The following is a 26,562-nucleotide window of genomic DNA, read 5'->3' on the forward strand; positions in this document are numbered from 1 at the left end:
TCCTGACTTGAGCTCTGTTTTGTTGACTACCCTGTCTTTATAACTGTCCCATTCCCCTGTCCCACCTAGTTTAAAGCCCTCTTTACCAGGCAGGCCAACCTGTTGGCCAAGACATGTATGCCCCACTAAGTGAGGCAGATCCCATCTCTCCCCATCAGCTGTTGATCTTCATCTTCTGAAGAAGAAGGGGAGTGCATGAAGCCACGGAGCCACATGTGTTTTTGTCTCAAGCCCAGCCTTGGGAGAGGGACTAATCTGTGCCTGCTGTTAGCAGTGATCATTCAGAAATCAGTCCCATGTGATGACAGTTGTTATGCAAGCCTCAGTAGTTGCAATGGATGGAGGTCTTCTCCCCAAAAGGGAGCAGAAGTACAGGGGGAGATTGCCTGCTGTGCCCAGTCTGCAAGTAGCCAAGAGACCTGTATTGCCTGGTGAGCAGAGAGAAGTGAGGAGAAGCCCAGGAGGGGAGAGGCGGGGGCAGGGTCCTGTTGTGAATGGCCTTCCCAGGTGTGCTCTGTGGCTCCGAGTCCACAGGCACATGGTGGGGGAGTGGGGGGATTGCCCCGAAAAGCAGTTTCTGAGAGTCCTCCAGAATCCTCAGTACTCAGGCACCTCGTGCAAGACATGATGGGAAGGAGTCAGGAAGAGGCAGGGAGTGGAGGAGTTGCCTCAAGTTATGTGTGAGCCTTATGTGAGGAGTGGCGCAGATGAAAGAAAGAGGAGGAGGAATGGAGGGAAGAGGAGAATGTGGAGGGGTGGAAAGCATTTGGAAGAGGTTAGAAGGGAAAGAATAGGAAGGTGAGGGAAAGGGGAAAAGAGTTCACCCACATGCACAAACATGATAGCTCATTTGGGACTAGAGCAAGCCTACCCTTCATCACATGCGAGTGTGCCATGCCAGGGAGCTGATCCCCCATAGTAAGTGGTGATGGTTCTGCCTGTGATGGTGTCAGCCATTGAGGTGGAGGCAATCTGAGAGCTCCTCACAGAGGGTAGGTGAGTCTGAAGTGAGCTATTTCTCATGGGCTCTGCTATGCTCCTGCATCCCTTCTGGTTTTTGGCTCATGCCCCCTCCTCACCATAGGAAGCAGGTGAAGCACATCTGTTCACTGCAAAATCCAGTGTATCATTCAGGAGCAGAAGGTAACCTCCTGTGCCTGTTTCCCATAGTGGAGCATTAGCAATGAATCCTTCCCATGCAAACATCCTAGTTGTGGAAGCATCAGTCATTGCCAAGTCTCAATGGATTTTAAAGAGGAAGAGTCCTGGGAGCTTTTCCCTGAAGTCCTGCTCATACTTCTTAGTCCTCATCCACGAGAACTGGGAGAGAACCTCAGGTCTTCCCTCCAGAGTCTGTTGTTCCAGCAGACATTGTTCACATTTGTGCTACATGCTTGGTTGTTCTCTTGATGGTTTTATTTCTTGCGTGTGTTTTCCTCTGTGCTGTTTGTGTGACTGTGCCAGAAGTTTCCCTCTCGAATTGCGTACTGCTATATACTCATGCTTAGCTGTGTCACAAGATGTAGTTCTGCTGCAGCTGGCACTCATGTTCAGCTATATTTTAGTGGTAAAGGACACTGTCTCGAGACATACTGTTTCCAGTGCCTCTGTGTGGGTTCCAGGCAAAGCAGAAGTAATCGCATGCTGTTACATACTGCCTTACCTTGACTCTGCAGGTGCAAGATGTCACTCCTCCATCTGCATAAAGAGCAACAGATTGACTTTTATCTTGGGAGGTGAATCTTGTCTTTGAAAAAACCCCGATTCAAGGATGCTGTTAGCATCCTTGCAGGTGGAAGAGCCAATCTCAAGGTAGGTGGAAGGCACAGGGAAAGTATGTTGATCTATTAGCTGGGATGTACTGGTTGAGGAGCTGCCTTTGGTCACCAGGAGCCCTGCTGAAAGCTTGTCACTCATGGTTGCTGAGTGGGCCAGTTCCATGTGTCCTGTGGTGTTGGGCCATGCTTGTTTTGTGAGAGTGCAGATAAACATGCTGTGATGGTGCCACGGTGCCTGGTGGTGAGCGTGTGGGTACCAGCTGGGACAGAATTTTGCCCACCAGAACCAGCTCCTTTCCCTGTCACCAGCGTGACTTGGGAGATATCTCAGTAATTGTGTGCAAGATGCAGACTGCTTCATTCTGATGTCTGTGGGATGTACAAACTGAGGCCGCGTGCCATCGGTTGGGCACTTCTTTTCTCCTGTACATAGATGACCTCGAGAGAATGGCATGCATGCTCAGTTTTCTGTTCTGTTTCTGAATTGCACAGAAGTGGCTATAGCGACGAGTCAGTGATGCAGTGATTTCAGAGCTTTGAGAAGACATGCACAGTTTGTGCAAATCCCACTTCCACGGAAGTTATCCTTGTTATTGATCACTGGAGAATTCCCTTAGAATGCCTTCTGGAGGAATAATCTGATTTATTTTTCTGAAGAGGCAGGCACTGGCAGAACGTCCAGGTGCCTTCAACTACAAGGGAGGAAGATATGTCTGACAGGGAGATGTCTCTGTGTTCCCGTTCAGTCATGATATGATTGTTAGGATTGATGTAATGTTGCCCGGGTCATGGCTATAAGCTTATCCCAGCCGGCAGAACTTGTGAGTGACCTCGTGCCTTCCACGTTGCTTCCTGGCAGTGTGTGAGGGGGTGGTAGGAAGCCCGTGTGATTTAGTGTGGGAGGCTGCCTGGTGTGTTAATCTCAGTGGATGTGGGGGGATTGTGTGTGGATGTTTTGCATGAAAATGCAGGCATGTAACCTTCACGGCTTCTGTTTTGTTGCTTAACAGATGGCTGGTACAAATGGGTGTGAGGCAATGTGTGGGGACACATTACTGTGGGCAGAAAAATTTCTATTTTGTTGTTGTGGGAGTACTTGCCTTCTTGGAATGATAAGGAGAAGCTGGACAAGCAAAATGCACCTGCAAATGAAAAACGAGGCACAGGAAAAAACACCTTCCTTCGGGGTGGGGGGAGAGAGAGACCACCAAAAAGAGCCGTGTTTCTCCTCTATGTTTTCACCCTTCTCTGAAGGTCAGCATGCCAAGATATGCTCACATTGTCCTGCTGAAGTAAGTAGTTGTCAGATCTCTTTGGAGTGTCTGTGTGCTCACCCTGTCTCAGGGATGGCTTGCATTTGAAAGGGTGGACAATGCTGTCATGGTCCAGTGGAGACGTTCTTTGTAACATGATCTCCTTGCTCTGTGCTGTGCTTTCTGGTGAAGACGGAGAGTACGTGAAACCGTGGAGCCACATGTGTGTGTCAAATGCAACCTTGCAAGAAGAAGAATTGGTGCCTGCTGCTAGCAGTGATCTTTCAGAAATCAGGCCCATGTGGCTACAGTTGTGGTATAAGCCTCGGTCTGTGCAGTGGATGGAAGTCTTCTCCCAGAGAGGGGGAGTGCCTGGAAGCAGGCGGGAGCCCTTTTATTCCTGCTGAGCACAGAGAAGTGAGGACGGGTCAAAGAGGACAGAGCTGAGGGCAGTGTGGTGTCACTGAAGGCCTTCCCAGGCATGCTCCGTGGCTCTGAATCCAGTGGCAGATGGGGAGAGATTGAGGAGACCGAGGGACTTCCCTAGAAAAGCAGTTTCCCGAGAGCCCTTCGGAATCCTCAGTACTCAGGGACCTCGTGCAAGCCAAGATGGGAAAGAGTTAAGAAGAGGCAGGAGAGGTTTTGCCCCAAGTCATGCATGAGCCTCATGTCGAGAGTGGCACAGACATTCAGAAAACGCTTTGGAAAAGGGAAGAAAGGAGAAGAGAGATGGGGAGAAGAAGAGAACACAAAGAGGTGGAAAGCGTTTTGAAGAGGCTAGAAGAGAAGGAGTAGGAAGCAGAGGGAAAGGCAGGAGAGGGAAGGAGGAAAAAAGAATTCGCCAACATTAGCGAGCATGATGGCTCTCTGCTGAATACCGCTAGTCACGAAGGAGCTTACCCACCATTCAGAGCAATCGCACCGTGCCAGGGAAGTGATGCCCCGTGGTAAGCGGTGATCCAGAGTTCCCCCGCAGAGGGAAGCAAGACGGAAGTGGGCGATTTCTCACGAGCTCCGTTTTCCTCCTGCATCCCTTCTGGATTTCGCCTCATGGCCCCCTCCTCGCCAAAGGAAGCGGGGGGAGCTCATCAGTCCGCTACAGAGCCTATCACACCATTTAGCAGAAGAACGTTGTTCCGGTGCAGCAGAGCTCGTTGCCGTTCCCTTTGCATCCTCTGCTGTTTTGTTGCAGATCCTGCCCCTTGCCCACGTTTTCCTGCACCGCGTTTGTGCAGCTCCCGCGGGTCTCCGCTTACCGGGATATGCGGGACTCATGCAGGGTGTACGCCACTGCCGAGCGCTCCTGGCCGGGCTCGAGGCAAAAGGAGCAGGACGCCCGTGGCGCTCGCTGTGCTTCGACTGCATGGGTGCAACGGGCCAGCGCTCGGCCTACGGCGGGGGCGGCAGCACGGAGTGCGCTGTGGGAGGCGAAGGCTGCGGTTAAGGAAGCCTCGCTGGGCGGGAGGCGGCTCAGCGAAGGAAGAGGTGCGCGGGCGGCGGTGGCGTGTCCGCGCCTGGGCAGGCGCGTGGAGCGTCGGGCAGCGGAAGCGGCGGCGCCTGAGCGGAGAGGGGAGGCGGAGGTGCGGTGTGGGGCGTGTGCGGGAGAGGCCGCGGGTGCCGGGGCGCGAGTCGGCGGTGTGGGGCGTGAGGGCCGCAGGCGGCGGCTTTGCCGGCGCGCGTTTGGCGTCGGGGCACACGGTGTCGCTGCAGGCTCAGGAACGGCGGCGGCGGCGCGGCGGCTCCGCCCCGGCGCGGCGGAAAGCCCGGCTGTGAGCACGGGGGGAGCGGCAGGGCGCGGGCGGCGGTGCCGGGGAGCCGCGGCGAGCGGCGGCGGTGCCGGGGAGCCGCGCGGGGCCCGTGCGAGTGCCGGCGCCGGCCATGGGCGTGTGCGTGCGTGCTGTGCTGCGGGTGCTGGTGCTGCAGGCGGCCTGGGCTCTGGGCGGCGGCCAGCTGCGCTACTCGGTGCCGGAGGAGGCCGAGGGCGGCACGGTGGTGGGTCGCCTGGCGCAGGACCTGGGCCTGGAGGCGGGCGAGCTGGAGGCGCGTCGGCTGCGGCTGGTGGCGAAGGGCCGGCGGGCGAGCGTGGAGGTGAGCGGGGCGAGCGGGGCGCTGGTGGTGAGCTCGCGGCTGGACCGGGAGGAGCTGTGCGGGAAGAGCGCGCCGTGCGCCCTGCGCCTGGAGGTGCTGCTGGAGCGGCCGCTGCGCGTCTTTCACGTGGAGCTGGAGGTCACCGACATCAACGACAACGCGCCGCTCTTCCCCGCCGCCCGCAAAAACCTCAGTGTCGCGGAATCCTTAACGCTGCCGGGCTCGCGCTTCCCGCTGGAGGGCGCGTCGGACGCAGATATCGGAGCCAACGCGCAGCTCTCCTACAAACTCAGCCCGAGCGAGCATTTCGCTCTAGAAGTGATATCTAAAGACGTAAAGAAAACATCCGTAGCACTCGTGGTAACGAAGGCTCTGGACCGGGAGGCGATGCCTGTGCACCGGCTGCTGCTGACGGCGAGTGACGGGGGCAGACCGTCGCTGTCGGGCACCATGGAGCTGGTGGTCTCGGTGCTGGATGTGAACGACAACGCGCCCGAGTTCAACCAGTCGGTCTATAAAGTGCAGTTACCCGAGAATTCACCTCCGGCAATGGTGATTCTTCACCTAAGAGCGGCAGACAAGGACGAGGGAATTAATCAAGAGGTTTCTTATGCCTTTAGCGACACTACTGCTGCCAAAGTGAAGGATCTGTTCAGAATAGACGCGAAATCAGGGGAACTAAGTACTGTAGGGAAACTGGACTTTGAGGACGTAGAATCGTATGACCTGGAGATCGAAGCGAGAGACAAGGGTTCTCCTTCGTTGTCGGGACACTGCAGAGTGGAGCTGGAGGTGCTGGACGTGAACGACAACGCGCCGGAGGTGTGGGTGACGTCGCTGTCGGTGCCGGTGCCGGAGGACGCGGCGCTGGGCACGGTGGTGGCGCTGCTGAGCGTGTCGGACCGGGACTCGGGGGCGAACGGGCGCGTGCGGTGCGCGGTGTGGCCGGCGGCGCCGTTCGGGCTGGTGGCGACGTTCGAGGGCTCGTACTCGCTGGTGCTGCGGGAGGCGCTGGACCGAGAGCGGGTGGCGGAGTACGAGGTGGAGGTGCGGGCGGAGGACGGCGGGGCGCCGCCGCTGCGCGCCAGGCGCGGGCTGCGGGTGCCGGTGTCGGACGTGAACGACAACGCGCCGGCGTTCGCGCAGGCCGTGTACACGGTGCTGGCGCGGGAGAACAACGCGGCGGGCGCGGAGCTGGCGCGGCTGTGGGCGCGGGACCCGGACGAGGCGGACAACGGGCGCGTGAGCTACTCGCTGGCGGAGGGCGTGGCGGGGGGGGCGTCGCGCTCGGCGTCGAGCTACGTGTCGGTGGAGGCGGAGAGCGGGCGTCTGTGGGCGCTGCAGCCCTTGGACTACGAGGAGGTGCAGGTGCTGCAGTTCGAGGTGCGCGCGGTGGACGCGGGGGAGCCGGCGCTGTGCGGCAACGCCACGGTGCAGCTCTTCGTCGTGGACGAGAACGACAACGCGCCGGCGCTGCTGCCGCCGGCGGGCGGCGGCGCGGGGCCCTGGGCGGGCGGCGCGTCGGGGTCGGCGTCGGCGGGGCCGTCGGCGTCGGCGTCGCTGTGGGCGTGGGCGGCGTGGGGGTGGCCGGCGGGGCAGGTGGTGGCGAAGATCCGCGCGGTGGACGCGGACTCGGGCTACAACGCGTGGCTGCGCTACGAGCTGCGGGAGCCGCGGGGCAAGGGCGCGTTCCGCGTGGGGCTGTACAGCGGCGAGGTGAGCACGGCGCGGGCGCTGGAGGAGGCGGACGGCCCGGGGCAGACGCTGCTCATCGTGGTGCGGGACCACGGCGAGCCGGCGCGCTCGGCCACGGCCACGCTGAGCGTGTCGCTGGGCGAGGGCGGCGAGGCGGCGCTGGCGGCCGGCGCGGGCTCGCCGTCGCTGGGGCTGCGGCCGGCGGCGGGCGCCGAGGGCGGCGGCGGTGGGGCGGCGGCGACGGCGACGAACGTGTGGCTGGTGGTGGCCATCTGCGCGGTGTCGAGCCTCTTCCTGCTGGCGCTGGTGCTGTACGGGGCGTGGCGGTGGGCGCCGCGGGCGGCCGTGCTCTCGGGGCCCGGGCCGGCGACGCTGGTGTGCGCCAGCGAAGTGGGCAGCTGGTCGTACTCGCAGCGGCAGAGCCGGAGCCTGTGCGTGGCGGACGGCGCGGGCAAGAGCGACCTCATGGTTTTCAGCCCCAACTTCCCGCCGCCCGCCGGCGGCGCGGCGAAGGAGACGCCGCAGGATCCGCCCGCTCTGCTGGACACGGTCAGTGGCACTTTCTTTTCTCCTCCCCTCCCACCCTTCCGCCTGCCCTGACGCTCCTTACCCGCTTTTGCCTCTGCCTTTCGGCCGGTACTTGGCAGCTCTTTGGTCTGTGCCTCTTGGCACTGCAATGCCCGCTGTGTCTCCCTTCGCTTGCAAACGCTCTCGGCGTTCAGAGCCGGTGCGTGCTTGGAGAAGGAGTCCGCGCTCTGGAGCGTGGGGCTTGGTGGGATCCCTTCTGCAGAGGTCTTCCCGAGGGTTCTCCCCGGAACGCTTTCTCCTGAGCGTTTCCCGTTTTGTTCCTGGGAACGGTGCTGCGGGAGGGTGTTCTCGTGGCGTGCGGCGCCGGGAGCTTGCCTCGGCCTCCGGAGGTGTTGGGGCTGTGATGCTGGGGCCTTATCCTTCTCAGAGATGGTTTCCAGCGAGGCATGAGGAGGAGGGTGCCCCTCGGCTCTTTGAAAGCCGGCAGACCAAATCTGCTGCCAGGTAGCTGTCGCTCGCTCTTCCCGAGTTGGGTAGTCGTCTCAGAGAATGAAATGAGAGCCGCTTGTGGTTGGAGCTGTCTCGGCAGCACCTTCACAAATGTTATTGCCTCCAGTGTGTGGAGTTCCCAGCAACCGTTTGCTGCTTCGATGCCCGTCGTGTAGGTTCTGGCTGAGACGCTCTGCCAGAAGCTGCCTATTTGGCACAATCCGTATATTCCTTTATTAATACTGTGGCTGTTAGGGTAAGGATCTGCATTAGGCCGCATCATGCTGGGAGTGGAACGCAGAACTGTGGGAGCTGCTTGGTGTTCAGCAATTTCCTGGCACCGTGGCACTGGCGCCGAGTGAGCCTTGCCTGAGGGACGTGGAGATGAGGGTGGTGGTGGGGGACATAGAATGTGTCATAACCAAGAAGCGCTCTTCTTGGGAGAAAGGCTACTTGCGTCAAAGCTTATGTGCCCGGGGTGAGGTGTCGAGGATGCCCAGAGAAGTGCCTAAGTCAAGAGAGCTGCTTAGTGATGCTTGCCCAGGACCGTTTTGCAGGCTGCACGAGCCTGGAGTGGCAGCCTGAAAAGGATGCCTGACCTTCATCCTTCCGCTGCAAGTGGAGAACGAGATACAACGGAAGTTCTCTTTGACGGGATTGGGGGGGGGGGGGAGAGAGATCACTGGAGAGCTGTGTCTCCCCTATTGAAGTCCATCTTTCGCTGGGCGTTTTCTTGCTGGGCTTTGTTCAGTGGGACTCGCCATCGAAAGCGTGCCTGGAGTTGTCAGGTGTCTCTGGAGTCTGTCCACACTGACCGTATCTTCGGCTGGTCTCGTATGTCGGGAGGTGGAGTACCCTGTCACGGCGTAACAGAGGTGTTGTTTGTAAAAGGATTACCCTGCTCTATTATCCGCTCTTCGGTAAGGAAGGAGAGCGCCTGAAACCGCTGAGCTACATCAGTGTCTCAAAGGCAGCCTTGCAAAAGGGAAGAGTCTGCGCCTGTGCCTGTTGATCATGGTGAATCAGGAGCCGTGAGTCGTTCCCACGCAAACAGCTTCCCACGCAAACAGCTGTGGAAGCCTCGGCCTTTGCGATGGCTCGGTGGGAATCAGGAAGGCAGAGGCCTGAGGGCTTTTTCCTGAAGTGCTGCGCGTACTTGGTGCAGGAGTGGAGTCGACATATAAAAAGCACTACAGTGGAAAAGGCGGGATTGGAGACGAGGAAGCGAGAAGAGGGTGTTGTGGACGGGAATGTAACGGAAGGGGATGCTGCGACCAAAGAGGGGAAAGGAAGGAAAGGGAAGGGTGGAAAAAACACTCAGGAGATTGCCGTCATTAACCGACATCACCTCCACGTAGTGCCTGCAGTCAGTGCCTAACGAGCTTAGCCTTCATTAGGTGTGAATGGAGAATGCCAGGCAGCTGGTGGCCGTAATTAGCGTTGATGGCTCTGTCTTTGACGGCCTGAGGGGGCGGGGAGTGGGGGTGAGGCCCCTGAAGGGCTCCTCGCGGAGGAAAGGTGAGAAGGGGGCGGGTGACTTCTCTCCCTCATTTTCTTTCTTCTTTGCCTTTGCTCGTTCTTCCTTCTGGATTTGTGTTCCCCACCTTCTTAGTCCCCGCCCGCGAGAAGCGGGAGAGAACGAGAACCTCAGCTGTGCCCCACCCAGTGTCTTGTTGCAGCAGACGTGGTTCCCGTTCGCTCCGCATCCTTGGTTGTCATCTTGATGGTTTCATTCCTTGTGTGTTTTTTCCTGTGTGCCGTTTGCGCGGCTGTAGTAGAGGTTCCCCCCTGTGGGGTTCCATGTTGTTACATACTCATGCGTAGCTCTGCCAGAAAGTGTAGTTCTACCGCAGCTGGCACTCGTGTTCGGCTGTGACTCAGTGCTGCAGAATACTTGCACAGTGTCTCGGGACAGACTGCTTTCGATTGCCTGTGTCTGATCCCAGGCAAAGCAGAAGTAATTGCATGCTTCCACATGCTACATTTCTTTGACTCTGCAGGTGCGCGAAGCAACTCTGCTGTCTACAGAAGGAGTAACAGCTTGAGTTCTATCCTGGGAGGTGAATCTTGTCGTTGAAAAAGCCTCGATTCAAGGACGTTGTTAACATACTTAGTACTTCAAAGGGCGCAGGTGGAAGCGCAAATCCCGACGTAGGTGGAAGACATGAAAAAGTGTGTTGCTCAGTAAGCCAGGGCGTATAAGTCGAGGAGCTGCCTTTGGTCACCAGGAGCCCTGGTGAAAGCTTGTCACTCATGGTTGCTGAGTGGGCCAGTTCCATGTGTCCCGTGGTGGTGGGCCATGCTTGTTTTGTGCGCGTGGAGATAAATATGCTGTGATGGTGCCACGGTGCCTGGTGGTGAGCATGTGGGTTCCAGCTGCGACAGCATTTCCCCCCACTGGAACCGGCTCCCTTCCCCGTCGCCAGCGTGACTTGGGAGATATCTCAGTATTGTGTGCAAGATGCAGACCGCTTCATTCTGATGTCTGTGGGATATCCAAACTGGGGCCGTGTGCCATCGGTGTGGGCACTTCTTTTCTCCTGTACGGAGGCGCATTTGACCTCGAGGGAATGACATCAGATGACAAACTTCCTTTCTGCTGCTACCCTTCTCATGGAAGTGGACATAGTGCATACATTTATCGCAGCTCATGAAGTGGGAGCGTGTGGTTATGTTCTGCGGGAAAATGCAGGAGTGTAACTGTCATGACTTCTGTTAACATCATCACACACCTGTCATGTAAGTGAACGGGTGTGAGGCAATGTGTGGGGTCTCATTACTGTGCGTACGAAACCTCTGTCTCTGTTGCTCTGCAAGTGCTTGCCTGTCTGCAGAGATAAGCAGGAACTAGACATGCATCATGCAGCCGCAATCGGAAAATGAGGAAGAGGAACACGTCTTGCCTGACGGAGATAGACCACCAAAGAGCTGTGGGTGTCCTAATTTTTCAGCCTTCTCTGAGCATTTGCATGTCAATTACCAAATATCTCCAAGGATGGCAATTTGACACCCTCTCTGGGCCCCTGCTCAGCTACCTAGCCACTCTCACCTCAGAGGTTAGTTTCTGTTTACCCAGTCCCTTATCCTTGGTCTCACTGTTGCACACTGTAGCCCTAGTTTTGAAGAGAGCTGCCATGCGGCCCTGCAGTCCTCTCTTGCTGAGTATGGGGAGCTGCTGCTCCAACAGAAGCTGTTTCAGACTCTGATCATGCTGCGAGCTTGAAACAAACCTCTCCCAATTCTTCTCCCTGCAATTTGATTTTTTTTTAACTGAGGGAAGAGAAGTGTCCTCACCATTCAGGCTGTTGGTGAGCCTTGCATTCAGATAATGCAAAACCATTCCTTATCTTTTTTTCTCTTTTCCTCCCCTCTCAATATTCTTGGAATCTGTAGGACTTTGGTTACCCATGAACCCTAAGGGGATGTATGCATGGAGCTATCTGACTTAGGCCAGATGGTGTTTCAGAATGACAACTGTGTAGCTGAGAGACTATGCTTTCCTAGGCAAACCTCATGTTTGTTTCTGTCCACACTCACCGTGTCTCAGGCTGGGCTTGTCTTTCAAAGGGTGGACCAGTCTGTTATGGCCTAGTAGGGATGTTCTTTGCAGTGTGACTTCCTTGCCTTGTGCTAAACTTTCTGATCACAGAATCACAGGATGGCAGAGGTTGGAAGGGACCTCTGGAGATCACCTAGTCCTACCTGCTTGCTCAAGCAGGGTCACCGAGAGAACATTAGACAGGATTGCATCCAGGCGGCTTTTGAATATCTCCAGAGAAGGAGGCTCCACAACCTCTCCGGGCATCCTGTTCCAGTGCTCCAGCACTCTCATGGTAAAGAAGTTCTTCCTCATGGTCAGGCAGAACTCCCTGTGGTTCAGTTTGTGCCCGTTGCCTCTTGTCCTGTCACATGTCTCCACTGAAAAGAGTTTGGCCCCCATCCCCTTGACACCCTCCCTTGAGGTATTTGTAGACATTGATAAGATCCCCTCTCAGTCTTCTCTTCTGCACTCTAAACAGCCCCAGCTCTTGCAGCCTTTCCTCATAGGGAACATCCTCCACTCCTCTGATCATCTTTGTAGCCCTATGCTGGGCACTCCCCAGTAGCACAGTGTCTCTCTTGCTCTGGGGAGCCCAGAACTGGACACAGGACTCGAGGTGAGGCCTCACCAAGGCTGAGTGGAGCGGCAGGATCCCTTCCCTCAACCTGCTGGTAACACTTTTCCTAATGTACCCCAGGATCCCATTGGCCCTCCTGGCCACAAGGGCACACTGCCGGCTCATAGTCAATTTGTTGTCCACCAGGCCTCCCAGGTGCTTCTCTGCAGAGCTGCTTTCCAGCACGTCAGCCCCCAGCCTGTACTGGTGAATAACTGAAAGGGTTATTCCTCCCTAGCTGCAAAGCCCTGCACTTGCCCTTGTTGAACCTCATGAACTTTCCCTCTGCCCGACTGTTCAGACTGTCCAGCCTGTCCAGATCTCTCGGAATGGCTGCACTGCCTTCTGGTGTATCAGCCACTCCTCCCAGCTTGGTATCCTCAGCAAACTTGCTGAGGAGGCCCTGTGTCCCTTTGTCCAGGTCATTGACGAGTAAGTTGAAGAAGACTGGCCCCAGTACTGAGCCCTGGGGAACTCCATTAACTACAGGCCTCCAGCTAGACTGTGTGCCAGTGATGACAACCCTCTCAGCTCTACCTTTCAGCCAGTCCTCAATCCACCTCACTGTCCACTCATCTGACCTGCACTTCTTGAGTTTACCTAAGAGGATGTTATGGGAGACAACGTAAAAAGGCTTGCTGAAGTCGAGGTAGACAATTTCCACTGCTCTACCATCATCTATGCAGCCAGTCATTCCATCATGGAAGGCTGTCAGATTGGTTAAGTGTGGTTTGCCCTTGGTGAATCCATGCTGATTCCTCCCAATCACCTTCTTTACCTCCCTCTGCTTGGAGATGATGTCCAGAACGAGCTGTTCCATCACCTTTGCAGGGATGGAGGTGAGGCTGACCAGCCGTTTTTTCGTGGGTTCTCCTTCTTGCCCTTTTTGAAGATGGGAGTAACACTGGCTTTCTTCCAGTCCTTGGGCACCTCTCCAGTTCTCCACGACCTTTCAAGGATGATGGAGAGTGGCCTAGCAACAACATCCACCAGCTCCCTCAGTACTCGTGGGTGCATCCCATCAGGGCCCATGGATCAGCAGATGTCAAGTTTGCCCAAAAGATCTCTAACCCTATCCTCCTTGAGCAGAGGAAAGTCTTCCTTTCTCCAGACTTTCTCTCTCCTCTCATGGCTCTGGGATTGGTGAGGGCTGCCCTTAGCAGTGAAGACTGAAGCAAAGAGGGCATTGAGTAACTCTGCCTTCTCTGTATCGTTCATCACCAGGGCTCCCACCCCACTCAGGAGCAGGCCCACATTTTCCCTAGTCTTCCTCTTGCTACTGATGTGTCTGAGGAAGCCCTTCTTGTTGTCCTTGACATGCCTTGCCAGGCTTAATTCCAAATGGGCCTTAGCCTTCCTCATTTCATCTCTGCATACCCTGACAACATACTTAGAATCCTCCCAAGTGGCCTGTCCCCTCTTCCACATTCTGTGTACTTTCCTCTTCCATTGGAGTTTTGGCAGGAGCTCCTTGCTCATCCATGCAGGTCTCCTACCTCCTTTGCTGGACTTCTGTCTCCTTGGGATGCACGCTCTTGATCTTGGAGGAAGTGATGCTTGAATACTCGCCAGCTCTCCCGGACCCCCCTTCCTCCTGGGGCCTTAAGCCATGGGACTCCTCCCAGTAGGCCTCTGAAGAGGCCAAAGTTGGATCTGCTGAAGTCCAGGGTTGCGATCCTGCTTATTGGCTTGCTTCCTCCATGCAGGATCCTGAATTCCACCATCTCATGGTCACTGCAGCCAAGGCTGCCCCCAACCTTCACATCTCCAACCAGTCCTTCTTTGCGGGTTAGGAAAATGTCCACCAGGACACCCCTCCTTGTTGGCTCCTCCACCACCTGTGTCAGAAAGTCCTAACTGATGCTCTGCAGGAGCCTGCGGGACTGTCTGTGCCTAGCTGTGTAGTCCTTCCAGCAGATATCGGGGTGGTTGAAGTCCCCCATGAGAAGCAGGGCCTGTGATTGTGAGGCTACTTCCAGCTGTGTGTAGAAGGCCTCCTCGACTTCCTCTTCCTGATCAGGTGGCCTGTAGTAGGCACCCACAACAGTGTCCCCCATGTTAGCCTGCCCTTTAATCCTTACCCATAAGCTCTCTGCTCCCTCTTCATCCACCCCTGGGCAGAGCTCAACTCATTCCAGTTGCTCTCTCACATGAAGAGCCACTCCACCACCTCAACTGCCTGGCCTGTCTTTCCTAAAAAGCACGTAGCCATCCATGACAAAATTCCCATCATGCGAGCTATCCCACCATGTCTCTGGAACCGCAATGAGATTGTGGCCCTGTGACTGCACACAGATCTCCAGTTCCTCCTGTTTATTCCCCATGCTGCGTTCCTTGGTGTACAGGCATTTCAGAGAGGTAGTTGTGGACACAGGTTTCCCAGGAGGGGTGCAAGGGGATCCCCCATAGCCATGTCTCATATGCCCATCCCCGGCTGCACAGACCCTCTGGAGGCCTCCTGACTTGAACTCTGTTTTGTTGACTACCCTGTCTTTATAACTGTCCCGTTCCCCTGTCCCACCTAGTTTAAAGCCCTCTTTACCAGGCAGGCCAACCTGTTGGCCAAGACATGTATGCCCCACTAAGTGAGGTAGATCCCATCTCTCCCCATCAGCTGTTGATCTTCATCTTCTGAAGAAGAAGGGGAGTGCATGAAGCCACGGAGCCACATGTGTTTTTGTCTCAAGCCCAGCCTTGGGAGAGGGACTAATCTGTGCCTGCTGTTAGCAGTGATCATTCAGAAATCAGTCCCATGTGATGACAGTTGTTATGCAAGCCTTAGTAGTTGCAATGGATGGAGGTCTTCTCCCCAAAAGGGAGCAGAAGTACAGGGGGAGATTGCCTGCTGTGCCCAGTCTGTAAGTAGCCAAGAGACCTATATTGCCTGGTGAGCAGAGAGAAGTGAGGAGAAGCCCAGGAGGGGAGAGGCGGGGGCAGGGTCCTGTTGTGAATGGCCTTCCCAGGTGTGCTCTGTGGCTCCAAGTCCACAGGCACATGGTGGGGGAGTGGGGGGATTGCCCCGAAAAGCAGTTTCTGAGAGTCCTCCAGAATCCTCAGTACTCACGCACCTCGTGCAAGACACGATGGGAAGCAGTCAGGAAGTGATAGAGTAGGCTGTGCCTGAAATCTTGCCGAAGCCTCATATCAAGAATGGCACAGACATTCAGAAAACGCTTTGGAAAATTGAAGAGAGGAGAAGAGAAATGGAGGGAAGAAGAGAACACAAAGAGGTGGAAAGCGTTTTGAAGAGGCTAGGAGAGAAGGAGTAGGAAGCAGAGGGGAAGGCAGGAGAGGGAAGGAGGAAAAAAGAATTCGCCAACATTAGCGAGCATGATGGCTCTCTGCTGAATACCGCTAGTCACGAAGGAGCTTACCCGCCATTCAGAGCAATCGCACTGTGCCAGGGAAGTGATGCCCCGTGGTAAGCGGTGATCCGGAGTTCCCCCGCAGAGGGAAGCAAGACGGAAGTGGGCGATTTTTCACGAGCTCCGTTTTCCTCCTGCATCCCTTCTGGATTTCGCCTCATGGCCCCCTCCTCGCCAAAGGAAGCGGGGGGAGCTCATCAGTCCGCTACAGAGCCTATCACACCATTTAGCAGAAGAACGTTGTTCCGGTGCAGCAGAGCTCGTTGCCGTTCCCTTTGCATCCTCTGCTGTTTTGTTGCAGATCCTGCCCCTTGCCCACGTTTTCCTGCACCGCGTTTGTGCAGCTCCCGCGGGTCTCCGCTTACCGGGAAACGCGGGACTCATGCAGGGTGTACGCCACTGCCGAGCGCTCCTGGCCGGGCTCGAGGCAAAAGGAGCAGGACGCCCGTGGCGCTCGCTGTGCTTCGACTGCATGGGTGCAACGGACCAGCGCTCGGCCTACGGCGGGGGCGGCAGCACGGAGTGCGCTGTGGGAGGCGAAGGCTGCGGTTAAGGAAGCCTCGCTGGGCGGGAGGCGGCTCAGCGCGTGTCGGCGGTGTGGGGCGTTAGGGCCGCAGGCGGCGGCTTTGCCGGCGCGCGTTTGGCGTCGGGGCACACGGTGTCGCTGCAGGCTCAGGAACGGCGGCGGCGGCGCGGCGGCTCCGCCCCGGCGCGGCGGAAAGCCCGGCTGTGAGCGCGGGGGGAGCGGCAAGGCGCGGGCGGCGGTGCCGGGGAGCCGCGGCGAGCGGCGGCGGTGCCGGGGAGCCGCGCGGGGCCCGTGCGAGTGCCGGCGCCGGCCATGGGCGTGTGCATGCGTGCTGTGCTGCGGGTGCTGGTGCTGCAGGCGGCCTGGGCTCTGGGCGGCGGCCAGCTGCGCTACTCGGTGCCGGAGGAGGCCGAGGGCGGCACGGTGGTGGGTCGCCTGGCGCAGGACCTGGGCCTGGAGGCGGGCGAGCTGGAGGCGCGTCGGCTGCGGCTGGTGGCGAAGGGCCGGCGGGCGAGCGTGGAGGTGAGCGGGGCGAGCGGGGCGCTGGTGGTGAGCTCGCGGCTGGACCGGGAGGAGCTGTGCGGGAAGAGCGCGCCGTGCGCCCTGCGCCTGGAGGTGCTGCTGGAGCGGCCGCTGCGCGTCTTTCACGTGGAGCTGGAGGTCACCGACATCAACGACAACGCGCCGCTCTTCCCCGCCGCCCGCAAAAACCTCAGCGTATCGGAGAGTTCCCCTCCCGGCTCGCGCTTCCCGCTGGAGGGCGCGTCGGACGCAGATATCGGAGCCAACGCGCAGCTCTCCTACAAACTCAGCCCGAGCGAGCATTTCGCTCTGGATTTACATAAAATGAATGAACGAAATATGCTACCCGAACTCGTGTTAACGAAGGCTCTGGACCGGGAGGCGATGCCTGTGCACCGGCTGCTGCTGACGGCGAGTGACGGGGGCAGACCGTCGCTGTCGGGCACCATGGAGCTGGTGGTCTCGGTGCTGGATGTGAACGACAACGCACCCGAGTTCAACCAGTCGGTCTATAAAGTGCAGCTGGCGGAGAACGCTGCAGAGGGGACGCTGGTTTTGCGCTTGAGCGCCACGGATCCTGACGAGGGATCGAACCGCGCAGTGACCTACACAGCCACCCACTTCCTGCCACTCCTCGGGAAAGATGTCATTAGCGTGAATCCAAACACGGGAGAGATCAGACTGACGGCGCCCCTGGATTTTGAAGAAGACAAAGTATTTGACTTCCGCATAGAGGCGAGAGACAAGGGTTCGCCTCCGTTGTCGGGACACTGCAGCGTGGAGCTGGAGGTGCTGGACGTGAACGACAACGCGCCGGAGGTGTGGGTGACGTCGCTGTCGGTGCCGGTGCCGGAGGACGCGGCGCTGGGCACGGTGGTGGCGCTGCTGAGCGTGTCGGACCGGGACTCGGGGGCGAACGGGCGCGTGCGGTGCGCGGTGTGGCCGGCGGCGCCGTTCGGGCTGGTGGCGACGTTCGAGGGCTCGTACTCGCTGGTGCTGCGGGAGGCGCTGGACCGTGAGCGGGTGGCGGAGTACGAGGTGGAGGTGCGGGCGGAGGACGGCGGGGCGCCGCCGCTGCGCGCCAGGCGCGGGCTGCGGGTGCCGGTGTCGGACGTGAACGACAACGCGCCGGCGTTCGCGCAGGCCGTGTACACGGTGCTGGCGCGGGAGAACAACGCGGCGGGCGCGGAGCTGGCGCGGCTGTGGGCGCGGGACCCGGACGAGGCGGACAACGGGCGCGTGAGCTACTCGCTGGCGGAGGGCGTGGCGGGGGGGGCGTCGCGCTCGGCGTCGAGCTACGTGTCGGTGGAGGCGGAGAGCGGGCGTCTGTGGGCGCTGCAGCCCTTGGACTACGAGGAGGTGCAGGTGCTGCAGTTCGAGGTGCGCGCGGTGGACGCGGGGGAGCCGGCGCTGTGCGGCAACGCCACGGTGCAGCTCTTCGTCGTGGACGAGAACGACAACGCGCCGGCGCTGCTGCCGCCGGCGGGCGGCGGCGCGGGGCCCTGGGCGGGCGGCGCGTCGGGGTCGGCGTCGGCGGGGCCGTCGGCGTCGGCGTCGCTGTGGGCGTGGGCGGCGTGGGGGTGGCCGGCGGGGCAGGTGGTGGCGAAGATCCGCGCGGTGGACGCGGACTCGGGCTACAACGCGTGGCTGCGCTACGAGCTGCGGGAGCCGCGGGGCAAGGGCGCGTTCCGCGTGGGGCTGTACAGCGGCGAGGTGAGCACGGCGCGGGCGCTGGAGGAGGCGGACGGCCCGGGGCAGACGCTGCTCATCGTGGTGCGGGACCACGGCGAGCCGGCGCGCTCGGCCACGGCCACGCTGAGCGTGTCGCTGGGCGAGGGCGGCGAGGCGGCGCTGGCGGCGGGCACGGGCTCGCCGTCGCTGGGGCTGCGGCCGGCGGCGGGCGCCGAGGGCGGCGGCGGTGGGGCGGCGGCGACGGCGACGAACGTGTGGCTGGTGGTGGCCATCTGCGCGGTGTCGAGCCTCTTCCTGCTGGCGCTGGTGCTGTACGGGGCGTGGCGGTGTGCGCCGCGGGCGGCCGTGCTCTCGGGGCCCGGGCCGGCGACGCTGGTGTGCGCCAGCGAAGTGGGCAGCTGGTCGTACTCGCAGCGGCAGAGCCGGAGCCTGTGCGTGGCGGACGGCGCGGGCAAGAGCGATCTCATGGTTTTCAGCCCCAACTTCCCGCCGCCCGCCGGCGGCGCGGCGAAGGAGACGCCGCAGGATCCGCCCGCTCTGCTGGACACGGTCAGTGGCACTTTCTTTTCTCCTCCCCTCCCACCCTTCCGCCTGCCCTGACGCTCCTTACCCGCTTTTGCCTCTGCCTTTCGGCCGGTACTTGGCAGCTCTTTGGTCTGCGCCTCTTGGCACTGCGATGCCCGCTGTGTCTCCCTTCGCTTGCAAACGCTCTCGGCGTTCAGAGCCGGTGCGTGCTTGGAGAAGGAGTCCGCGCTCTGGAGCGTGGGGCTTGGTGGGATCCCTTCTGCAGAGGTCTTCCCGAGGGTTCTCCCCAGAACGCTTTCTCCTGAGCGTTTCCCATTTCCCGTTCCTGGGAACGGTGCTACGGGAGGGTGTTCTCGTCGTGTATGGCGCCGGGAGCTTGCCTCGGCCTCCGGAGGTGTTGGGGCTGTGATGCTGGGGCCTTATCCTTCTCAGAGATGGTTTCCAGCGAGGCATGAGGAGGAGGGTGCCCCTCGGCTCTTTGAAAGCCGGCAGACCAAATCTGCTGCCAGGTAGCTGTCGCTTGCTCTTCCCGAGTTGGGCAGTCGTCTCGGAGAATGAAATGAGAGCCGCTTGTGGTTGGAGCTGTCTCGGCAGCACCTTCACAAATGTTATTGCCTCCAGTGTGTGGAGTTCCCAGCAACCGTTTGCTGCTTCGATGCCCGTCGTGTAGGTTCTGGCTGAGACGCTCTGCCAGAAGCTGCCTATTTGGCACAATCCGTATATTCCTTTATTAATACTGTGGCTGTTAGGGTAAGGATCTGCATTAGGCCGCATCATGCTGGGAGTGGAACGCAGAACTGTGGGAGCTGCTTGGTGTTCAGTAATTTCCTGGCACCGTGGCACTGGCGCCGAGTGAGCCTTGCCTGAGGGACGTGGAGATGAGGGTGGTGGTGGGGGACATAGAATGTGTCATAACCAAGAAGCGCTCTTCTTGGGAGAAAGGCTACTTGCGTCAAAGCTTATGTGCCCGGGGTGAGGTGTCGAGGATGCCCAGAGAAGTGCCTAAGTCAAGAGAGCTGCTTAGTGATGCTTGCCCAGGACCGTTTTGCAGGCTGCACGAGCCTGGAGTGGCAGCCTGAAAAGGATGCCTGACCTTCATCCTTCCGCTGCAAGTGGAGAACGAGATACAACGGAAGTTCTCTTTGACGGGATTGGGGCGGGGGGGGGGGGGGAAGAGAGATCACTGGAGAGCTGTATCTCCCCTATTGAAGTCCATCTTTCGCTGGGCGTTTTCTTGCTGGGCTTTGTTCAGTGGGACTCGCCATCGAAAGCGTGCCTGGAGTTATCAGGTGTCTCTGGAGTCTGTCCACACTGACCATATCTTCGGCTGGTCTCGTATGTCGGGAGGTGGAGTACCCTGTCACGGCGTAACAGAGGTGTTGTTTGTAAAAGGATTACCCTGCTCTATTATCCGCTCTTCGGTAAGGAAGGAGAGCGCCTGAAACCGCTGAGCTACATCAGTGTCTCAAAGGCAGCCTTGCAAAAGCGAAGAGTCTGCGCCTGTGCCTGTTGATCATGGTGAATCAGGAGCCGTGAGTCGTTCCCACGCAAACAGCTTCCCACGCAAACAGCTGTGGAAGCCTCGGCCTTTGCGAAGGTTCGGTGGGAATCAGGAAGACAGAGGCCTGAGGGCTTTTTCCTGAAGTGCTGCGCGTACTTGGTGCAGGAGTGGAGTCGACATATAAAAAGCACTACAGTGGAAAAGGCGGGATTGGAGACGAGGAAGCGAGAAGAGGGTGTTGTGGACGGGAATGTAACGGAAGGGGATGCTGCGACCAAAGAGGGGAAAGGAAGGAAAGGGAAGGGTGGAAAAAACACTCAGGAGATTGCCGTCATTAACCGACATCACCTCCATGTAGTGCCTGCAGTCAGTGCCTAACGAGCTTAGCCTTCATTAGGTGTGAATGGACAATGCCAGGCAGCTGGTGGCCGTAATTAGCGCTGATGGCTCCGTCTTTGACGGCCTGAGGGGGCGGGGAGTGGGGGTGAGGCCCCTGAAGGGCTCCTCGCGGAGGAAAGTTGAGAAGGGGGCGGGTGACTTCTCTCCCTCATTTTCTTTCTTCTTTGCCTTTGCTCGTTCTTCCTTCTGGATTTGTGTTCCCCACCTTCTTAGTCCCCGCCCGCGAGAAGCGGGAGAGAACGAGAACCTCAGCTGTGCCCCACCCAGTGTCTTGTTGCAGCAGACGTGGTTCCCGTTCGCTCCGCATCCTTGGTTGTCATCTTGATGGTTTCATTCCTTGTGTGTTTTTTCCTGTGTGCCGTTTGCGCGGCTGTAGTAGAGGTTCCCCCCTGTGGGGTTCCATGTTGTTACATACTCATGCGTAGCTCTGCCAGAAAGTGTAGTTCTACAGCAGCTTGCACTCGTGTTCGGCTGTGACTCAGTGCTGCAGAATACTTGCACAGTGTCTCGGGACGGACTGCTTTCGATTGCCTGTGTCTGAGTGCCAGGCAAAGCGGAAGCAATTGCGTGCTGCGGCATGCTGCGTTGCTTCGACTCTGCAGGCACGCGAAGCCACTCTGCTGTCTACAGAAGGAGTAACAGCTTGAGTTCTATCCTGGGAGGTGAATCTTGTCGTTGAAAAAGCCTCGATCCAAGGACGTTGTTAACATGCTTAGTACTTCAAAGGGTGCAGGTGGAAGAGCAAAACTCGAGGTAGATGGAAGACACAGGGAAAATGTGTTGCTCAATAAGCAGGGAGTACTGGTTGAGGAGCTGCCTTTGGTCACCAGGAGCCCTGGTGAAAGCTTGTCACTCATGGTTGCTGAGTGGGCCAGTTCCATGTGTCCCGTGGTGGTGGGCCGTGCTTGTTTTGTGAGAGTGCTGTGGTGGTGCCACGGTGCCTGGTGGTGAGCATGTGGGTTCCAGCTGGGACACATTTTTCCCTCTCCAGATCCGGCTCCTTTCCCGTCGCCAGCGTGACTTGGGAGATATCTCAGTATTGTGTGCAAGATGCAGACCGCTTCATTCTGATGTCTGTGGGATATCCAAACTGGGGCCGTGTGCCATCGGTGTGGGCACTTCTTTTCTCCTGTACGGAGGCGCATTTGACCTCGAGGGAATGACATCAGATGACAAACTTCCTTTCTGCTGCTACCCTTCTCATGGAAGTGGACATAGTGCATACATTTATCGCAGCTCATGAAGTGGGAGCGTGTGGTATGTTCTGCGGGAAAATGCAGGAGTGTAACTGTCCTTACTTCTGTTAACATCATCACACACCTGTCACATAAGTCAATGGGTGTGAGGCAATGTGTGGGGTCTCATTACTGTGTGTACTGAACCTCTGTCTCTGTCGTTCTGCAAGTGCTTGCCTGTCTGGAGAGATAAGCAGGAACTGGACATGCATCATGCAGCCGCAATCAGAAAATGAGGAAGAGGAACACGTCTTGCCTGACGGAGATAGACCACTAAAGAGCTGTGGCTGTCCTAATTTTTCACCCTTCTCTGAGCATTTGCATGTCAGTTTGCCCAATATCTCCAAGGATGGCAATTTGACACCCTCTCTGGGCCCCTGCTCAGCTACCTAGCCACTCTCACCTCAGAGGTTAGTTTCTGTTTACCCAGTCTTTTATCCAATGCTCCATCACTCTCACAGTAAAGAAGTTCATCCCTATGTGCAGGCAGAACTTCGTCTGGTTCAGTTTGTGACCGTTCCCTCCTGTCCTGTTGAATGTCTCCACTGAGAACAGCTTGGCCCCCATCCACTTGACACCCTCCCTTAAGGTATTTGTAGACATTGATAAGATCCCCTCTCAGTCTTCTCTTCTGCAGGCTAAACAGCCCCAGCTCTTGCAGCCTTTCCTCATAGGGAACATCCTCCACTCCTCTGATCATCTTTGTCGCCCTATGCTGGGCACTCCCCAGTAGCACAGTGTCTCTCTTGCTCTGGGGAGCCCAGAACTGGACACAGGACTCGAGGTGAGGCCTCACCAAGGCTGAGTGGAGCGGCAGGATCCCCTCCCTCAACCTGCTGGCAACACTCTTCATCGTACACCCCAGGATCCCATTGGCCTTCCTGGCCACAAGGGCACATTACTGGCTCATAGTCAATTTGTTGTCCACCAGGACTCCCAGGTGCTTCTCTGCAAAGCTGTTTTCCAGCAGGTAAGCCCCCAGCCTGTACTGGTGAATAACTGAAAGGGTTATTCCTCCCTAGCTGCAAAGCCCTGCACTTGCCCTTGTTGAACCTCATGAACTTTCCCTCTGCCCGACTGTTCAGACTGTCCAGCCTGTCCAGATCTCTCGGAATGGCTGCACTGCCTTCTGGTGTATCAGCCACTCCTCCCAGCTTGGTATCCTCAGCAAACTTGCTGAGGAGGCCCTGTGTCCCTTTGTCCAGGTCATTGACGAGTAAGTTGAAGAAGACTGGCCCCAGTACTGAGCCCTGGGGAACTCCATTAACTACAGGCCTCCAGCTAGACTGTGTGCCAGTGATGACAACCCTCTGAGCTCTACCTTTCAGCCAGTTCTCAATCCACCTCACTGTCCACTCATCTGACCTGCACTTCTTGAGTTTACCTAAGAGGATGTTATGGGAGACAACGTAAAAAGGCTTGCTGAAGTCGAGGTAGACAATTTCCACTGCTCTACCATCATCTATGCAGCCAGTCATTCCATCATGGAAGGCTGTCAGATTGGTTAAGTGTGGTTTGCCCTTGGTGAATCCATGCTGATTCCTCCCAATCACCTTCTTTACCTCCCTCTGCTTGGAGATGATGTCCAGAACGAGCTGTTCCATCACTGTTGCAGGGATGGAGGTGAGGCTGACCAGCCGTTTTTTCGTGGGTTCTCCTTCTTGCGCTTTTTGAAGACAGGAGTAACACTGGCTTTCTTCCAGTCCTCGGGCACCTCTCCAGTTCTCCACGACCTTTCAAGGATGATGGAGAGTGGCCTAGCAACAACATCCACCAGCTCCCTCAGTACTCGTGGGTGCATCCCATCAGGGCCCATGGATCTGCAGATGTCAAGTTTGCCCAAAAGATCTCTAACCCGATCCTCCTTGAGCAGAGGAAAGTCTTCCTTTCTCCAGACTTTCTCTCTCCTCTCGCGGCTCTGGGATTGGTGAGGGCTGCCCTTAGCAGTGAAGACTGAAGCAAAGAGGGCATTGAGTAACTCTGCCTTCTCTGTATCGTTCATCACCAGGGCTCCCACCCCACTCAGGAGCAGGCCCACATTTTCCCCAGTCTTCCTCTTGCTACTGATGTGTCTGAGGAAGCCCTTCATGTTGTCCTTGACATGCCTTGCCAGGCTTAATTCCGAATGGGCCTTAGCCTTCCTCATTTCATCTCTGCATAGCCTGACAGCATTCTCAGAATCCTCCCAAGTGGCCTGTTCCCTCTTCCACATTCTGTGTACTTTCCTCTTCCATTGGAGTTTTGGCAGGATCTCCTTGCTCATCCATGCAGGTCTCCTACCTCCTTTGCTGGACTTCTATCTCCTTGGGATGCACGCTCTTGATCTTGGAGGAAGTGATGCTTGAATACTCGCCAGCTCTCCCGGACCCCCCTTTCTCCTGGGGACGTAAGCTGTGGGACTCCTCCCGGTAGGCCTCTGAAGAGGCCAAAGTTGGATCTGCTGAAGTCCAGGGTTGCGATCCTGCTTATTGGCTTGCTTCCTCCATGCAGGATCCTGAATTCCACCATCTCATGGTCACTGCAGCCAAGGCTGCCCCCAACCTTCGCATCTCCAACCAGTCCTTCTTTGTGGGTTAGGACAACGTCCACCAGGACACCCCTCCTTGTTGGCTCCTCCACCACCTGTGTCAGAAAGTCCTAATTGATGCTCTGCAGGAGCCTGCGGGACTGTCTGTGCCTAGCTGTGTAGTCCTTCCAGCAGATATCGGGGTGGTTGAAGTCCCCCATGAGAAGCAGGGCCTGTGATTATGAGGCTACTTCCAGCTGTGTGTAGAAGGCCTCCTCGACTTCCTCTTCCTGATCAGGTGGCCTGTAGTAGGCACCCACAACAGTGTCCCCCATGTTAGCCTGCCCTTTAATCCTTACCCATAAGCTCTCTGCTCATTTTTCATCCACCCCTGGGCAGAGCTCGACTCATTCCAGTTGCTCTCTCACATGAAGAGCCACTCCACCACCTCACCTGCCTGGCCTGTCTTTCCTAAAAAGCACGTAGCCATCCATGACAAAATTCCCATCATGCGAGCTATCCCACCATGTCTCTGGAACCGCAATGAGATTGTGGCCCTGTGACTGCACACAGATCTCCAGTTCCTCCTGTTTATTCCCCATGCTGCGTTCCTTGGTGTACAGGCATTTCAGAGAGGTAGTTGTGGACACAGGTTTCCCAGGAGGGGTGCAAGGGGATCCCCCATAGCCATGTCTCATATGCCCATCCCCGGCTGCACAGACCCTCTGGAGGCCTCCTGACTTGAACTCTGTTTTGTTGACTACCCTGTCTTTATAACTGTCCCGTTCCCCTGTCCCACCTAGTTTAAAGCCCTCTTTACCAGGCAGGCCAACCTGTTGGCCAAGACATGTATGCCCCACTAAGTGAGGTAGATCCCATCTCTCCCCATCAGCTGTTGATCTTCATCTTCTGAAGAAGAAGGGGAGTGCATGAAGCCACGGAGCCACATGTGTCTCAAGCCCAGCCTTGGGAGAGGGACTAATCTGTGCCTGCTGTTAGCAGTGATCATTCAGAAGTCAGTCCCATGTGATGACAGTTGTTATGCAAGCCTCAGTAGTTGCAATGGATGGAGGTCTTCTCCCCAAAAGGGAGCAGAAGTACTGGGGGAGATTGCCTGCTGTGCCCAGTCTGTAAGTAGCCAAGAGACCTGTATTGCCTGGTGAGCAGAGAGAAGTGAGGAGAAGCCCAGGAGGGGAGAGGCGGGGGCAGGGTCCTGTTGTGAATGGCCTTCCCAGGTGTGCTCTGTGGCTCCGAGTCCACAGGCACATGGTGGGGGAGTGGGGAGATTGCCCCGAAAAGCAGTTTCTGAGAGTCCTCCAGAATCCTCAGTACTCAGGCACCTCGTGCAAGACATGATGGGAAGGAGTCAGGAAGAGGCAGGGAGTGGAGGAGTTGCCTCAAGTTATGTGTGAGCCTTATGTGAGGAGTGGCGCAGACGAAAGAAAGAGGAGGAGGAATGGAGGGAAGAGGAGAATGTGGAGGGGTGGAAAGCATTTGGAAGAGGGTTAGAAGGGAAAGAATAGGAAGGTGTGGGAAAGAGGAAAAGAGTTCACCCACATGCACAAACACGATGGCTTGCTCTAGTCCCAAATGAGCTTACCCTTCATCACATGTGAGTGTGCCATGCCAGGGAGCTGATCCCCCATAGTAAGTGGTGATGGTTCTGCCTGTGATGGTGTCAGCCATTGAGGTGGAGGCAATCTGAGAGCTCCTCACAGAGGGTAGGTGAGTCTGAAGTGAGCTATTTCTCATGGGCTCCGCTATGCTCCTGCATCCCTTCTAGTTTTTGACTCATGCCCCCTCCTCACCAAAGGAAGCAGGTGAAGCACATCTGTTCACTGCAAAATCCAGTGTATCATTCAGGAGCAGAAGGTAACCTCCTGTGCCTGTTTCCCATGGTGGAGCATTAGCAATGAATCCTTCCCATGCAAACATCCTAGTTGTGGAAGCATCAGTCATTGCCAAGGCTCAATGGATTTTAAAGAGGAAGAGTCCTGGGAGCTTTTCCCTGAAGTCCTGCTCATACTTCTTAGTCCCCATCCACGAGAACTGGGAGAGAACCTCAGGTCTTCCCTCCAGAGTCTGTTGTTCCAGCAGACATTGTTCACATTTGTGCTACATGCTTGGTTGTTCTCTTGATGGTTTTATTTCTTGCGTGTGTTTTCCTCTGTGCTGTTTGTGTGACTGTGCCAGAAGTTTCCCTCTCTTGAATTGCGTACTGCTATATACTCATGCTTAGCTGTGTCACAAGATGTAGTTCTGCTGCAGCTGGCACTCGTGTTCACCTATATTTTAGTGGTAAA

General features: G+C 57.2%; 2 protein-coding genes across 2 annotated transcripts; both read left to right on the forward strand.

Annotated features, from left to right (window-relative positions):
* The first annotated feature begins 4,846 nt into the window (after positions 1-4,846).
* LOC134146988 (protocadherin alpha-3-like) lies at positions 4,847-7,414 on the forward strand. Its single transcript, XM_062587685.1, has one exon. It carries the CDS (start codon positions 4,910-4,912, stop codon positions 7,412-7,414), a length of 2,505 nt encoding a protein of 834 aa, XP_062443669.1. The 5' UTR covers positions 4,847-4,909.
* An 8,747-nt stretch (positions 7,415-16,161) lies between these two features.
* LOC134146989 (protocadherin alpha-8-like) lies at positions 16,162-18,693 on the forward strand. The gene has a single exon (XM_062587686.1). The coding sequence runs from the start codon at positions 16,192-16,194 to the stop codon at positions 18,691-18,693; it is 2,502 nt and encodes an 833-aa protein (XP_062443670.1). The 5' UTR covers positions 16,162-16,191.
* The last annotated feature ends 7,869 nt before the right edge of the window (positions 18,694-26,562 follow it).

Source organism: Rhea pennata, chromosome 14 (assembly GCF_028389875.1).
Source record: "Rhea pennata isolate bPtePen1 chromosome 14, bPtePen1.pri, whole genome shotgun sequence".
NCBI classification, from domain to species: domain Eukaryota; kingdom Metazoa; phylum Chordata; class Aves; order Rheiformes; family Rheidae; genus Rhea; species Rhea pennata.